Here is a 17,866-nt window from a genome sequence, read left to right as displayed (position 1 = left end):
GGACCTCAAAATCTCAAGGTATCGAAATAAAATTTAAATTAGTGGAAAATACCTTCTTTCTCGAAAACTACGTTACTTTAGAGGGAGCCGTTCCTCACAATGTTTTATACTACCAACATCTCTCGAGTGATCGTTAACAAGTAAGTTTTTATGCTAACAATTATTTTGAGCAATTGCTAATAGTATGCAGTGCCTTTAAGTTAAAACGTTGAAAGTTACAAGGAATCTATGACAATCTCTCTCTAATGATGATTGCATTTAAAGGTTATTGACTTTACTTAATAATGGTCGGGTTTAGCTCTAAAGGCTTTTGAACTATACAAACATGCATTTTTGTATAGGTTTTGGCCAAGGAGACATGTTTGTTTACACGTTGTGTTTTGACGGACTGGATGGTATAGATAATAATTGGGAGTACAGCATGGAGTGATATGAACGGGTATAATGAAGAAGCCTATTGTAAAGACGTAAAGCTCCCGTTGGCTGTCTTAGCTTGCCTAGTTTCCGGATCTTTGTGTTGATATAGCTCTTAGTTTTATTAGTAGCCATAAGAACCACCTGTCTTCATTGCCTTTACACACCTGCCAACTTGATCTCGTCTAGCACTCGCAAATTACACTCTTTCAACATTACACTCTTTTCAGTCAATCTGAGCAAAGTGTCGGTATTAAAGAGAAATTATTAGCAGCTCTCACCAGCGCACAAATCGAAACAAAGCATTGATTTAGCCATGAAAGGTTTGTAAATTCCTAATAAATCCTAACTAGCTCAAGACTGGATTTGCAACTCATCACATTTCATTCATCTGGCAGTTTGTAGTTTTTTGAATGACATACTTCATTTCCCCCTTTCTTTCTATTCACGTGCTGTTTTTTATTTATTTGTTCATATCGTTAAGAGACATTAGACATCTTTGGTAATTGTCAAAGCATAGTCTTCTCACTTGGTGTATCTAAACATAATCATATCTGTACTAATTAACAAACCTGTTTGAATTCAATTGGTCGTCGAAGTTGCGAGAGAATAATGGAAGAAAAAACACCCTTGTCAAACGAAGTTGTGTACTTTCAGATGCTTGATTTCGGGACCTCAAAAAATCTAATTCTGAGGTCTCGAAATCAAATTCAAATATTTTAGTGGCTTGCTCGAAAACTACGTTACTTCAGAGGAACTGCGAGCCGTTTCTCACAATGTGTTACACTATCAAGCAAATTTGTATGCTAACAATTATTTTGAGTAAAAACCTCAGCTAAAATGTAGTAGGTGGGTTCTTGTTGTGGATGGAGTTCAACGTATATATGCACCAAGCTGTGATGTCAAAATCTTAATTTCCGTCACGGTCACGGCAATTTATTTATTGGATGGAATGTAATTGAGTCTGATTACTTATTGATCTATCATTATTGATTTGTTTGCCGAAACTAATAAGAGTCGGTGATCAGTCAATATTGTCTGTGATTGTATCGAGTGAGATTAGATAGGCAATATAGTAAGCATGCCCTGGGCCCCAAGGCTTCATTTGATTGCATGTCATTATCGCATTGTCATCAAATATATCTCCGTTCTTCCATTACTCAGTTCTCTGGTATTACTGGATCTTAATTTATTTAGCCATGAAACTTAATTCCATCTTCTCTTATGTACATCTCCGTGATTTCTTCGTTCAAAAATTGCAGCGAAAATCCTGCAAAGTGTATTAAGATGTGTCAAAGGCACTGCAGCCGATTTCACGAAACGCTAGGATTAATCCTATCTTGAGTTATAGGACGAGTAACTCGTCCTAATTTAGGACTAATCTTAAGGTTTGCTTGCTACAGTGCAGGGCTAGGACTCGTCCTAAGTCCCAAGATACATCCTAAGTTAGGAAGAGTTTGGTGAAATCGACGGCTGGACACTATTGGTAATTACTCAAAATAATTGTTGGCATAAAAAGTTACTTTGGTAACAGGCAAAGGAGAGTTGTTTATAGTATAACACATTGTGAGAAACGGCTCCCTCTGAAGTAACGTAGTTTTCGAGAAAGAAGTAATTTTCCACTAAAATATTTGAGTTTGATTTCAAGACCTCAGAATTAGGTTTTGTGGTCTCGAAATCAAGCATCTGAAAGCACACAACTTCGTGTGACAAGGGTGTTTATTCTTCCATTATTATCTCGCAACTTCGATGACCAATTGATTTCAATTTTTCACAAGTTTGTTATTTCGTGCATGTTGAGATACACCAAGTGAGAAGACAGGTCTTTGACAATTACCAAAGGTGTCCACTGTCTTTAATGTGTAGGCCTATACAAAAAACCAGTAGAGTCTTTATATGCTGACATTGACAAGAGACGACACACAGTTTGTGGAGTTTGATTCCTTGTATTGCTTTTATAGTAATCTCCTTTAGCAATAATATACACTTTGGCCCGACATACATATTGTCCTTAATTACTTTCGCAGCTTCACTTTCACAGCAGTGTCACTGTGTATAATGTCTCTTAGCCGCAGCTTCATTTAATATCCTTTAATAGCGATGTTGTCATGTCAGCTCATTGACGCGAATTGACGCTTTAATTGACAAATCAGCAGAATGTTGTAATTTGTTTAACGGATGTAATGATTGCAATAATGTAATAATCCCACACTGGCGAGCACCTCTTTTTACATAGGTCCTCACTAGTCCTCATTATTGCTCTATGCAATGTGGGAGATCATGGGTTCCAATCCTACCTAAGGTTTAGGCTGACTGGTATATCTTTGCATGACTGGGACATCACTGAACAATGTAATTTAGGTGAACTATAGAATCCTATGCCATCGCAATGATGTAACAAAGGACACACAAATAACATTATGAGACGTCAGTTTCATAAAACTCATATACGACGCTATTCAAATGTTGAATGGATTAGTTTGGAGTCAATTAGCCATAATAAGATGGAGGAAGTGCAGAATGCATTTAGAAGGCTCAATTTTGTGTTTTGGATTACTATAAGTGCCTGCGATGGATGCTGCAAGGTTATGGAGCAGCAGACTAGGGTCGTGCAAGGCAATTACGTTCAGCATAATGGACGTAAATTAGGGCGTCCACTCCATAAAGCGCGCTTCCAATAAATTACCTTATTATAGATTTATGTTGAAAGGTTATGCATTTTGTGAAATGGTTAATAATGAACACGTTGCAATTTTGCGTGTATCAGCATTGAAAGCTTAACGATGAAAGGCAACTTCATTATATTGGAGGCTGTATAACTGGGCGAGAAAAATAATATTTTTTACAATTTGTTTCGGAAGAAAGCATTGATTATTGAAGTAATTACACATAAAATATGCGGGGGCTGCTTGGAGCGAGCAAACCAGCGTGTTGTTAGGCATTTACGGGACACGCCAAGCTTATACTTTGTTATGTTGGTTACTATGAGAACGGCCATTCTGCCTGGTGTTTAGGATTATGTGTAGCAGCTTTTTTTCTTGGATCTGGTGACACTGTTTTTGTTTTATTTGATGAACGAGATGTTCTTCCTTCTCGTCTCTATTCTTTAAAACCCCTTGTTAAAATGATGTAACTTATGTTTATTTTTTCTCTTTGGTAATGTTCAGGTTGTTTGGTGTGAGTGGCGCATGTGCAGCTTGTGCTCAGCAGATCCCAGCTAGTGAACTCGTCATGCGCACACACAACAAGGTTTATCATCTTAAATGTTTCTCGTGTAGTTCGTGTCACATACAACTGGTACCCGGCGACAGGTACACATTGATCAACGGCAGCCTCGTATGCGAAAATGACCACAGTAAGCTCTTCAAAGCACATGGCATGACAACAGTTGCAGGGTTTAGGCCAGGTAATAAGGTGTGTACATTTTCTCATATTAGTAAATATATCAATAAAGACCAACTGAAGCCTGGTCCGCGAAAGCTATTTGAATACAAGTTGCTGTCTGTTTCTTTGTGTGGTTTCGTATTCTCTTAAATGTTTACAGAATGCGAGCCAGGTAAAACATCACAGAACTTCCTTGTTTGTGAAGACCCCAATAGTTTTATGGAAATATTCAATTACCTCCAAATTACACTGTATTGACTGTATTTGTATTATGTCACCGAAAAGCCCGCCAGCCAGAACGCCAGTATTTAGGCCTTTTATGTACGCCGTAACATTGCGGTATCCTGCAAAGCAAAATGAAAGAACGAACTATACTTTCACCAGTTATAATGAAGTCCCCTAATTTCGAAATGCCCACCCCAGAAAGTAATTCTTGGCAGTGTTCCCTGCCCCCTTTTTTCTTAATATTAGATAGTTAAATCAAAATGCAGGCCTCGACCTCTACAGCGGCCACCAGAGGCCAGTGCCGCGATGCCCCAGCGAATTGCCGTGAAGCCCTTTTAAAAATCTTGGCCGTTGTGCCCTTTTCCATTGATTCCATAACATTATTTATTCGAAAATGTTATTTAATGTTGACATTGTGATCCATTTAATTTATATGGAGGTAAAATTCGGAACGTACGATCCCGCACACTAGTTTTCACAATGTTTTTTTGTGCAATAAAAAATGTGTCGAGAACGTGGCATGGTAACCATATCAAACGTAGTTGAGCTGTTTACTGCTAAAAACGCAGCACCAGACTACTCCAATGTATAAACTCGCTACAAGTCCCTACACTAAATTACGCATTTTCGCACTGATTTTGTCTATTGAGATCTGTATTTGTAGCGGATGGGGCGGGGGAGGCGCGCGGCCGGGGGCTGGATACAGTTTATGTTTTTCCCCTGGCTATTTCGCTGGTGTCCAAGGCTTGTACTGGATTAATGTTTGTGACCCACCACTACCAGTGATCTGCCTGCCTTGCGACTTTATTTTTCATTGCCAAACACATGTTTGTGTACACAAAACAAGCGTGGAATTGTAAAACGTCAAAATCGGATTGATGGAGGTAACGGCAGAGCCCTAATTTTGGAAATTATCATACTCCATCAAGTTCATTATTGATTAATCAGCATGCCATCCCACAAAAGATGCAAAATTAAAGTGGCAGCAAAGTGCCAACTTTGGAAGCATTTTTTAATTAGGTGCGTTTGTTTACGTTTTTATAGTATTTATTTAGCACAGTCTAGCGTGGCATAAACGCCGGCATGCACAATACAACTGACAAGTTTAGCTAAATGCTAGGCCAATTGCTAAGGGGTTGGGCTTTCGTTTTTAATTAATATAATCATATTTATATAAAAAAATATTAAAAAAGTTGTTGGTGTTGGCGTGGGGTGGGTGGGGCTCGTTTGTCTCGCAGAGTTGGGGTAGTGGTGAGCCAGAGACTAATTGATCTTTTTTTCTTCAGATTGGCACGCAGGGAATTAGTTTTCTTAATATTTTTTTTCAGTATGGTTTTTTCAAAAATTCTTTGTTCTGGAGCAATTACTTGTTTTCAGATGAGCAGAAGGGAGTTTAATTAAGGCGATGAATAAGGGGAGGGGGTAACATGGGGGTGAGTTAATTACTGGGGTAATAGTTTGCAATTCGAGTGCTGCAAAAAAACTGTAAATAATTCAGAAACAAACATTGTTAAACTTTTATTCAATTTCAGTTGCACAGCATGTAAACAGCGACAATGAAATAAATATGGGTTGGAAAGTTGACCACCATCTTGAAATCAGTGAAAAGTATATTAACATAATCATCAACAAATAAAGGTTTGAAAATGGCCTTGGAGCCCTTTCAGTTGGCCTTGGTGCCCCTTTCTTTTTTAGAGCGTTTGAGGCCAAGTGGCCTTGCCCCTCTGAAGCTAAAGGTTGAGGCCTGAAAATGTCGAGATGGAATTCTTATTTAGATGGCATCTAATTCAAGCAAGCAAAATACATGGTAAATCGATGGCATGGTTTACACATGGCACAACAACAGCTGAATGTGGGAGACTGAAATCTTAATGAGTATTTTGTCCAAATTAATCTATGTCATGTTTTACTCTTAATATCTACATCATCCATTCGTTAGCGTTATGACAATGTGTTGTGAGTGTAAGTGTACATGCATTTGCCAGCATAGTTTACTCACTGTCACTGGGTCATTGACAGAGGAGTGCCCGCAATACAAGGCTTTCGCCTACCGGCTATATTTGCATCTTGCGAGGTATTGGGTTCTCAATTAGCCATATGTAGGTGTGTAGATTTCCTATCGGCTGTAATTATTCCCTGAAATTACCTGACAAATTATGCTGCATTGTACGTAGCTGCAGGATAACGTGTGGTTTAGCATGCAAGTTAAATTAAACCCGAGACTTCTTCACCTAACGTTGCCTTTTAAATGTCGCCTCTATCCCGTTTGGAATTGGAGTTGTAAAACGTTGAGAAGGGCTCGGTTTGTTTATGAAGGGCTGAACACAGGAACACCTCGGGAAACCCGATATGAATTAATAACCTAGACTGACCTGTACAAAAAGAATATAAACAGGTTTATCAACAACAATCTTATACGTGAGAACATAAATATAGACGTATTATACGAAGTTGGTTCATATGTCAGTTTGCAAATGAGTAGTGAAGATATAATTTGCATTTTAAGCCCGCTATTTATTGCACATCTCGATGGAGCCCAAAGGAAAGTCCAGATACGAATACCTGTATATTATATTGTCCTCCATTAGTGCTGTGAATCAAACAATACAATAACAAACTCACGATAACAGCTTTATCTACCTTCCATGCTTGGATAAAACGATATTATGATTGTAACATTTTACCCTTTAAAAATTGAATAAGACTTGATATCGATCGATTGAATGTGAGAAATAAAGTAATTGAAGCTGATATGGGAAGTGACCTTGTATATGAAATGGGGCCAATGTAGTCATATCTTGTCTAATGTGATGTGGAGATAAACAGGGAAATGTCAATGTTGTCGGCGTGGCGAGGCGGTACACTAATACATCGTCTTGTGTCCGAGTTGCGTCCAGACAAAACAGCTTCTTTTATTAACTACATTTTTTTATTTTCCCCTTTTGGATAATATTTATTGCAACTTTTAATGAAGTTGTTTCTAAAAACGTTAATATCATGGGGGCTTTTCCCATAAAAGCGATCTGGACAAATAAAGTAGGAAACAGATGCATTTTCATTTTACCGGACTTTTGGTATAATACGTGTACATGTTTATTATGAAAAAAAGGCACATTGTTCTCAAAACTGCATCATACTATCAAAGAAACAGACATCAAGAAATATAACCATCCACTAACTAAAAAATAAAATACTATCAGCAATAGTGTAAGTTCTCAGTAAATAGCGCGATTCAATGACGATACTATACCTCCCTTAAGATCTAATTTGGGTTTTTGAGTTTAGCACTTTCAGCAATAGTGTAAGTTCTCAGTAAATAGCGCGATTCAATGACGATACTATACCTCCCTTAAGATCTAATTTGGGTTTTTGAGTTTAGCACTTTAGCATTTTAAAAGAAAACCTTTGTGATTAATAACGTGTTGATGTACATGACCCAGTAACAAAACACTTACACGAATGGCGTCAGTTGGATGATATGTATGTTTAACTGGGTCACAAGGAAACACACAACACGATGTTAATTTATTTTTTAACAATCTACAATATTGCAAACACTATCGAAAGGTTCCAAGTTAAGAGTTAATCTTGTGGTTGAATACAATACATTAGTTAGTGATCATGACATAATTTGGGGTGTTTTTCCTTTGATAAAGATTTAACACTTGTATACCAAATGCCTAAGCAATAATAGCATTTCTGAACGAATATCGTGAGATATTTTGATGAATGCTTATATAGTTTGAGCTCAAGTTGTAAATTCCACATGGACTATACACTGAGTAATATCTGCAGCGTGCTAAAATCTGTTTAATATTAAATATTTTCATGTGGTAAATAGTATACCCTTGAAATTGGAGCGACATTAATTTGATTCGATTGAGCGCGCATTGTTAATTTTTGGGTCACTTCGATCGTTTAACCACCTGCATGGAACGAGCGAAGTGGGTGAAAAGTAAATGAAGTTGATATATAACCAAACTGTACTTCCACTGACGTGCTTAACAAACATGATGACTACTATATATGCACAACGACCTAAATAAAGTCCTTGATAAAGATTTAACACTTGCATTATATAAGATTTAGTTATTACGAGTTTGATGGTACATATATATTACAATCGTGTTTGGTTGGTGTTATTATAACCCGTCTGGTTTATGACCTACTTAATTATGTCCAGTGTGCAGTCAAAGAGTGAGGACCTAGTCTGGTTTAGGACCTAGCTGATATGCCCAGTGTACAGTCAAAGATTGAGGACCCAGTCTGGTTTAGGACCTAGCTGATATGTCCAGGGTACAGTCAAAGATTGAGGACCCAGTCTGGTTTAGGACCTAGCTGATATGTCCAGGGTACAGTCAAAGATTGAGGACCCAGTCTGGTTTCGGACCTAGCTGATATGTCCAGGGTGCAATCAAAGATTGAGAACCCAGTATGGTTTAGGACCTAGCTGATATGTCCAGTGTACAGTCAAAGATTGAGGACCCAGTCTGGTTTAAGACCTAGCTGATATGTCCAGTGTACAGTCAAAGATTAGGGATCCTGGGGTCGATTTCACAAAGAGTTAGGATATACAAATTGCATGTATAGTCCTAAGTTAGGACGAGTAACTGGTCCTAACTCGAGATAAGACTAGTCCTAACTGTTTGTGAAATCCACCCCAGTCTGGTTTAGCTAATATGTCCAGTGTACAGTCAAAGATAGTTGAGCGTGTGATTGGAAGGACTAGATTTTGCGGATACTATACGTATTTTTAGAATAGAGTCAGTCTTTTAACGCATCTTCTCTCTTGTCCATCCAATATCTTCTGCCATGTCAGTCATGATGTTTCTCCTGCTGTAGTTTATTCTTTGTGTCGTCTTTGGTTAGTCATTGTGCTTGGTTTGAAAAGGGTCCCAGACTTTATTTCCGCAAAGGTGTCACCAGTGAGTAAACTATATAGGAGTTCGTTTTGGCGACCCCAACCAAAAACTGTTTCTGACGTCACAACCAAAACGGTAACCGAGCTCACAACTCGGTTGTCGTTCAGTCTGAACAGCAGAACCAACGACCAAAAACCGAAACAGTTTTTGGTTGGGGTCGCCAAAACGCACTCTATAGGCTTTGCTGTATTTGTGTATTGCAGCATAGGTCTCTTCAGTGAGTAGGCTTGGCTATTCCAGCTTAGGTCTCATCATCAGTGAGTTGGATGGCTGTTGATTTTGTTGTCGTGTGAATACGATTAGCTTTGGTGGTATCTTTCTGAATGTTGGTGGATGAAGTTGTTCCTAAATTATAGGCATGTGTAAATAGGGTTCATCGATATGAGTCGAAACCATTTTGTGGAAAATGTTTATGAAGTCCGTGTAATGTTAATTCCTAAAGTTGAAAAACGGGAAATTAGTTCGAAACTGCATGTCGAAGATTACCCTCCCATCACAACCACAACCTAACCCCACCCCCTTCGAAACCAAGCAACACCAGCAACAAAACAGTTTAACTTTTACAAACTATATCAAGTTGAAACCAATCGGGGTTTAAAACAAATAAGAGAATAACATTGTTTCCCTTATAAGCGCTATTGACACGTGACTTTCATGACTTATTTTGATTGGTTTAATAATGGAGCTGGCATGAGGGTACACATCTGCCTCCCATACTGCTATATTAAAGAGCCAGTATTGACCGTCAATTCACCATGGACTTGATTAATAACACCTCCGTTTGGATTATTAATTGAGTGATACGATATTGCCGCACTCTTAATTGGGCCAATTCCAAATTGTTCCAGGGACTGGCAGCCTCACGGGGGAATCAAGTCGGCGGGCATTGCATTTATCCACGCTATAATTGGATAGATTTAAATCAACACACTCCATGCAAATACCCCTATACTGTCTGCCTATTATGCAGTTCTGCTTGTGTATAAACATCCACTGCGCTGTGTACAAACAACAGTAATGCGTTGGTTGCATTGCGTTGTAAGATATCATGTCTTATAGTATTGATTTTAAACCTTTAGACATTTTAATGAATAGATTATATAATACAAATACACACTAACAAAAGTTAACAATTACATGAAGAGTAGTCTAATAATTATAGCAAGCATACAAAAAAATGTGTAAATATTTTACAGTGTTTGTTATTTATTTCTTTACTTTCATTTTGGGGGTTTGTACAATGCACTACTTTTGATAAGCTTTGTGCACGAATTGTAATTTGTCCCGAGACTGTAGAAATTCATGCTGAAACAATGATTTTGGCCGATGGTGTAAACTTGCTACTCAACCAGTATTGATTGCATTCGTAAACTTTGTTTTTCATTTCATTGTAAACATAAGCAACATTATAATACTCTACATGGAAATTTGTAGTCCTTCGTTGGCTACATCATATTGCAAAATAATAAAACCATAAAACTGTCTGATTGTATAAGTCTTGGCGCATCAGAGTTCTTTGACAGTTTGAATGACGTAGTGAGAGATTTACCGACCGACCGAACTCAGCAGCTTTATGCAAACTACTCTTAGGCCTACCTCAAACCCACCATTGTGGTATTCCCCTGGTAGAATGTCTGGTCGACCAACTAGTTCATATCCTGCTTTATTATTCTTCAAAGATTATTACCAGAAAATATAGAGATTTGGGGCCGCCGGGTTTAGAGTTTGTTTTCGCGATTATGAAGCTCATGATTGAGCAACGTAATATGGTGCCATCACGCGCTGGACTTGGAGAAGTCTCTAAACGAGTTATGTTTAGGTCTTAATCAAATAACTCGCAATGGAAAATCTTGATGTATTCTCTATGAGATGTTTGTCAATGCAGCACTTGTCTTAAAGCAAGTTCGATAGCGTTCAAACTAGGCTCAGTTAGTGTGATCCCTGAGCGCCCTTGGCCCAGCGCTAATGGCAAACGAATAATGACTCGTCCAAGCAAATTACGCCCGTGGTCCCTTGTGTGCCACCCTACATCTATTGCATCAATATTGGATGCAGCCAGTAATTGAGTGGAGAGTTGTGTTAGCTAGGAGACGCTGTCAAGCGATCCATCTCTTGATTTTCATGACTGGCAAGTCTTGTCTAGAATAACGTGCAACCTCTATATTTACTGTATCATTATCATTTGTCACAAGTTTTCTGTATCTTTCCAACTCCTTGACCATTGTTGAATAGTTGGATGTTCTTCCCATTGGATTGATTGAACATGCATTATGATGACGCATCGTAGCTACGGCGCCAGTGAGTGGTTAGTGGCTGTCGGCACCACGTATATACATGTATTAAAAACATCAAATTAAAGCACTCAGAAATGCCCACAACTCCGATGTAAGTGTAGGAGATGGCTCACCTCTCAGTTTAGCGATTGGCCGTTCCTCTCATCCGGCACTACTTCAATTTGACTCGGGTCGCATTAACTCGCCATCCACTTAAACTAACCAACGTCTCCGGGATTAATAATGGGCCTATTAATGGCGCCAATGAGAGCACCTGCCGTTAAAAGCAATATTATTTCACCTTTATCAAACATGTCTTGCAAGTACTTTACTCCAATCTATTGTCCTGTCAATAAACGTAGTATGTGATCAGATTGTTTAGACTTAACGATTTGTTAAATACAACGGTATTTAAATTAATTTCATGATCATCCTAGCATACAGAAAAACAGTATTGTCAACAAAAACAATGTCCGTTTAATTGCTAAGTTTACTCATTAAGCTTTTCCTGTATACCTGTTTATGACAGTGTATCAACGATTGCAGTTTGAATCCATGGCTACCTGGGACTAAAAGCAATTTCATTTCAGATATCAACCTTAATTGCCAATTAAATAAAATATGGATCGCGCGAAAAAGCAATCCACCGTCGGCGCCAAGTGATCACGTGATTTGACAGAGGAAAAACTACCCGGCCACGCGTGAAATGAATATGTAAATTCATTTCATATATTTCTGTTAAACTTTTATTAATTTGTAATGATTGGCACTGCTCTCGGTACGTGAATTTGACGCGTACGATGAATTGCCTATTTAAATTGGAATCTAGTCTTATATTACAGTTGAGGAGTATTGGTGTGGGTGTAGTGATGGCTGGTCGTGTCATGCGTGCAGTCTTTGGTCTAATGACTTAAAAACGAGCTCAAATACTTTCTATTATTCATGTCAAATGAAAATGTGGCACAGACACTATTTCTATTGTAAAGTGAGTGAATAATCTTACTGAACAAAGGAGAGAGTAAAATTCAATGTTTTTGTTCTGAGCTGTATAAACCATGCATGGGTAATTAATTCAAATGACTGTCATGTTAATATAGATAACGAAATATGACACAAAGGTAAATAAGATTCCAACAGTGGCGTCTTGAGAAACGAGCAAAAACATAATTGAATACTTCTCATTGAGATGTCGATATTATCACAATCTTAATGATATGTTAACTTTATCGAATGTATGAACTAGTACAATTGCTTAACCATCAATACAATGACATAACCAACCACATCAGATGTATTGTTTGAAAATAAAGTGAGTACTCATGTAATGATGCAACATCTTTTTTAAGAACAAAAGTTTCTTCCTTCAAGTCTTAATTCTGACAATTTGATCGGAATTTTTCGAAAATGAAATGATGTATAAATGATGCAACACACTGTTTTATAAACAAAAGTTTCTTCTTTTTTCTCAAATTTTACGGAATGGAAATCATTCATTCGATTCGGTGCACACGTTTTCCAAGAAAATTAGGTTTGAATATTACCCCCTTTTCCAGAAGTGTTAAGTTTTCCATCGCATGACCAGGAAAGGAGCTACAATGTGAGTCGAACCTTCCAGCATTGCAAATTAATGTTATGCCTGGCATGGGGGGGGGGGGGTTCATGGTTCCATCTCATCCAAAGTAAAATAATTACAGTAGTGTATTGTTTTATAGTAACCAACTTCTTTAATTGATTTTTTAAATCATGTTTACACAGGTCTGTTGAGGATGGAACTTGGTAGATTGTGTGGAAGGCCAGCCGTGAATTGACACTAAATCCTACAAGAAAGACCGCTGCAAACGATTGAAGTGACACACAATGGACACACGAACACACAGAGTCAATGGACACAATGAACAATGCTGTACTCGTCTATTATGGTGTGTTGTCACTTCATTTCGTACATGGACCAAGGTTGAACTTATTGATGAGATATCATCATGTACATTAATCAAGATAATGTAACCCAATTTGTCTACAAGACTATGGGACTCGCCATCTTGAGGCATTGACCAACACACAACTGAATATCATGGAAGGCAACTTACAATACCTTGTATATTTGTTACAAAAATGAATTGTTTGTGTTGATATTACCATACCCAGTGTTCCTGTATGTATATACTGATCATTAATTAAATGAAATTAAACTACAAAGTGATAAAACAATACCACATAGAACAATAGACCTTTATCACGGTGTGGTCATCTTGATTTTACTCTATTCCAACTCATTGTAACTAAACTGAGGCTAGACGAAATAATAGTCTGGTGCCATGCCGCTGCGCAATGAATGTTAGCATTTATTACTGTTGTTGGAAACAGGGAACAGTGACGGCGTGATAAAGGTGCTATCAACATGAAAGTGAGATCCAAACCAAGTTGTGGCATGAGGCCGGGTTCAGCGTGGTGTACAAGAAATCGGTCAAAACAATGGATCTGCCTTCTTGCATGTGCCATAATCCTTGGACTTTCTGGACAGATGGATTTACCTTTTAAACCCACTTTATCTTTGATGATATCATATAGATGATAGATCTATAGACCAACGTTTTCAGAAATTTCACAAAAAAAACTGAGAAAACAAATTGCACTTAACTTGAGTCTATTCTTTACAGTCAATACTTTTGTTAAAGGAACACGTTGCCTTGGTTGAGACGAGTTGGTCTATAAAAAGCGTTTGTAACCATTTTTTATAAAATGCATATGGTTGGAAAGATGTTTTAAAAGTAGAATACAATGATCCACACAAGTTTGCCTCGTGATTGCGTGGTTTTCATTTTACTGTGCGAACTAACACGCTCGGCCATTTATGGGAGATAAATGGCCGACCGTGTAAGTCGACTGGTAAAAGGAAAACCGTGCAATTTCGAGGCATGTTTGTGTCGATCATTGTATTCTACTTTTTAAACATCTTTCTAACCATATGCATTTTATAACAAACGGTTACAAACGCTTTTCAAAGACCAACTCGACCGATCCAAGGCAATGTGTTCCTTTAATGTGCAAAGCAACGAAGTAGCAAATGAAATATGCGTCAAACCGACGAGCAAAGATTTGTTTTTATTTCAGTAAAATGCCTGTCTTAAATGCACTGGACACCTTTGGTAATTGTCAAAGACCAGTATTCTCAATTGGTGCAATTGGTATGCATAAAATAACAAACCTGTGAAGATTTGAACTCAATTTGTCGTCGAAGTTGCGAGAAAAAAATGGAAGAAAAAAACATCATTATCGCACAAGTTGTGTGCTTTCAGATACCTTGAATTCAAGACCTCAGCTGAGGTCTCGATTTGAATTCAAACAATATTTTAGTGATAAATTACTTCTTTCTCAAAAACTACAATACTCCAGAGGGAGTCGTTTCTTAGATCATCATGAAAGAAGTTCATCAGGCTGGTAAAATATCAACTTAATAAATGAATTTTTTATGAAACACAGCCAAATACTCACGTAATTTTCGTTTACGTTTCGACTAGTTTCACTAGTCATTCATTTTTTAAGTCGATTCTTAGATTGTTTTATATTATCAACAGCTCTCCATTGGTCGCTACCAAGTAAATTTTTATGTTAACAATTGTTTTGAATAAGTACCAACAGTGTCCATAACTTTAAGTATTAGCTATTTATTTACGTTTCCTTTACTGGAGTGTGTGCTAGGGTATTACTATATTGTGCTCCCATTGCTCCCATACCCTTCCACTATGGACATTCAATTTCACTTCTAAGTTTTACTTTGTTTGTCCTCATATTCATTTTCACGCAAATAAATCTTTCTTGTTCAGACGATAAAGTTTTGCAGGAACTACAGTTGACTTTCAGATCCATTCAACATGTGAATAAGGAACTAAGGTTCACTTTCAGATCCATACAACATGTGAATAAGCAACTAAGGTTCACTTTCAGATCCCTACAACATGTGAATAAGGAACTAAGGTTTACTTTCAGATCCATACAATGGATAAGGAACCAAGGTTTACTTTCAGATCCATACAGCAGACTAATAAAGAACGAAGGTTCACTTTCAGGTTCATATAACAGGTGAATAAGGAACTAAGGTTCAAAAGAATAGATTCATGCTGTTGTAACTATTTCAGATAACCTACCTATGATTGTTCTTCCTGTTTAGTAAGTTAATAACGACCTCATATTGTTGAATGGTTCGGATAAATGACTCCTTCAGTTGGTATAGTGTGGCTCCTCTTTAATTTTGTCTCTAAATTGAGAACGCTAAAGTAAGTAATCCATGTTTCTTGAAGATGTAAGGACAAGCGTGTGAATGACTGGCTTGTAATACTTGTATACGTACTTTGTATATAATACGTCTTAAACCGTGGTTGTATCTGCCAGTCATAACGTACTTGCAGACTAATATTGAGTGTAAGATAGTTCCTAGATGTGTACATATTCCTGATAGGTTTATATACTATTGATTGTACTTATTTGATAGCCAGCTATGTTGAAATGAAACCATTGTGTTGTAGCACAATATGAAGATGGTTTCTGTCAGGTGACTGGTTTTGTATATACCTGTTTACAATCGTTATTCTTCAATTCATGATATTAGGAATTGCAACAAGGCCATGAAAACGTGTTGAAATTAATTACTATAAGGCCCTTAAAAGTAACTATTTTCCGGGTTTTAAATGAACAATGATCTCAATGGTAACCAAGGTAGAACAATATTACAAACAAAATCACACAAATTAAAGCTGTAAAAATAAGTAATTTGACTATTCTATTTGTTGAAACTTATTGTGGCTGCTTTGTTTCTTGTTGATGGGGGTCACCCATATGCTTAGAATTGTTTGCCGGTTGGTTGTTGCTAACACCCCACCCCACCCCACCCCACCCCACCCCACCCCACCCATCCCACCCCGCCCCGCTCTGTCATCGTGGTGTGTTTGCTTGGATGTAAACCTGTGCTCGATGACTGTGTCCCTCCAGCAATGTTGAACCAAGGCTCGAAATTGAACTAGCGTTGAACAAAGTTCTTATTTCATTAACTTGTTTTCAATCACAACTGTAATCAGGCATGTTGATCGAAAGGAAAGTAGATACCTTGATTCAAACATTAATCAGCAGTCCGTTATTAGTTTGTTTTATTAGTTTGTTTTAACAAGACCAGTATGTTTTTACTATGAGGGAAATGGTTTTGTGTTTTAAGTTTTTTATTTAAAAAAACCCCTATATTTTAGTCCTTGTCACTTGTGAAGATACCGATCGAAGACAATTATTAAGTTATACAAAGGTAAATACATAACTAAAGGAATTCGCCATACAATGGCAATCAACATGAGATTGAAATACTGTCATAAGATTGTTTAGTTTTACTGTTTGTATGAATATTGGATTAAAATCCTCATGTAATGAGTGGATAAGTTAACTACGAACAAGTGGACAAATATTGCTTTATCTGGTTTTTATGTTGTTAATGAGAAAATTTTATGGTATTTTAGCCTTATTTTTACATTTCAACTATAAATTGGAAAACAGGCAAGGTGTTTCCAACTTGCAGTTGCTGTGTCGTTTATCCCTTCATTTGTGTCAAAATAAATCTGGCCCGAATCTTGACACTCCTCCGTGAATTCAAACATGGGGAGGGGAACCAAGGAGTGTCCATTAATTAGGACCAACCAAGCCTCCTCCTCGGTAGGTCGAGTTGTCTTCTCTTGTATACAAACAATCGACGGGACAAGCCGGAAAATGAACCATAGCATCAATTGTCATTGGTACTGGCATTTCTGTAAAAGGAACATTACATAATTGTTATTTTGCTAACAAAATAGTTGCTGGCAGTGCAAGCATTTTATGTAATCCACCATTATACATAAATTGACAAACCTGTAGAAGTTTGAGATCGATCGGCAAACTGGGTCAACCGAACACACATTTTGCATAATATCGACTAATAAAAGATTGAAAAACGCAATATAAGTTTCTAGAAGGAGCGGGTATTCTTGTATACATACTGCAATAACCCAGAGATAACTATTCATGCAGAGGTAATGGCTTAAAGACACTGGACACTTTTGGTAATTGTCAAAGACCAGTCTTCTCACTTGGTGTATCTTAACATGCATAAAAATATCAAACCTATGAAAATTTGAGCTCAATCGGTCGTCGAAGTTGCGAGATATTAATGATAGAAAAAAAACCTTGTCGCACCATGGTCACACGAAGTTTGTGTGCTTTCAAATGCTTGATTTCGAGACCTCAAATTCTACATCTGAAGTCTCGAAATCAAATTCGTGGAAAATTACTTCTTTCTCGAAAACTACTTCACTTCAGATGGAGCTGTTTCTCACAATGTTTTATACTTTCAACCTCTCCCCATTACTCGTAATCAAGAATGGTTTTATGATAATAGTTATTTTGAGTAATTGCCAATAGTGTCCACTGCCTTTAAGTTTAGTTGGTTTAATTAGTGATTGTTTTGTAAGCAGATAATATGTCTTATCTATTGTCAAACCTACGCCATGTACTGGTGCATAAAATATTAGCAATACGATAAAAGCAGGAATCGTACCAGCTAATGTTTGGAACTCAAAGGCATGCTTTTGCGGATGTTTAAAGGCACTTACACCTTTGGTAATTGTCAAAGACCAG

The 17,866-nt window shown here is 37.4% G+C and overlaps 1 protein-coding gene across 4 annotated transcripts in view; it reads left to right on the top strand.

Annotated features, from left to right (window-relative positions):
* LOC117303106 (LIM domain transcription factor LMO4.2-like) overlaps positions 1-13,513 on the top strand; it is a 62,146-nt gene extending 48,633 nt beyond the window's left edge. For 3 of the 4 annotated variants that reach the window (XM_033787197.1, XM_033787198.1, XM_033787196.1), the window contains 2 exons: positions 3,582-3,820; positions 12,974-13,513. In XM_033787197.1, the coding sequence (XP_033643088.1) occupies positions 3,582-3,820; positions 12,974-13,026 (292 nt within the window). In that variant the 3' untranslated portion in view covers positions 13,027-13,513. Of the gene's footprint in view, positions 1-3,581; positions 3,829-12,973 lie in introns of all 4 variants that reach the window. The other variant, XM_033787199.1, reaches the window with a different exon arrangement.
* The last annotated feature ends 4,353 nt before the right edge of the window (positions 13,514-17,866 follow it).

This window comes from Asterias rubens, chromosome 19 (assembly GCF_902459465.1).
Source record: "Asterias rubens chromosome 19, eAstRub1.3, whole genome shotgun sequence".
Classification (NCBI taxonomy): Eukaryota; Metazoa; Echinodermata; class Asteroidea; order Forcipulatida; family Asteriidae; genus Asterias; species Asterias rubens.
The sequence above is the reverse complement of the archived record's forward strand: the minus strand, read 5'-3'. Positions and strand labels throughout refer to the sequence as shown.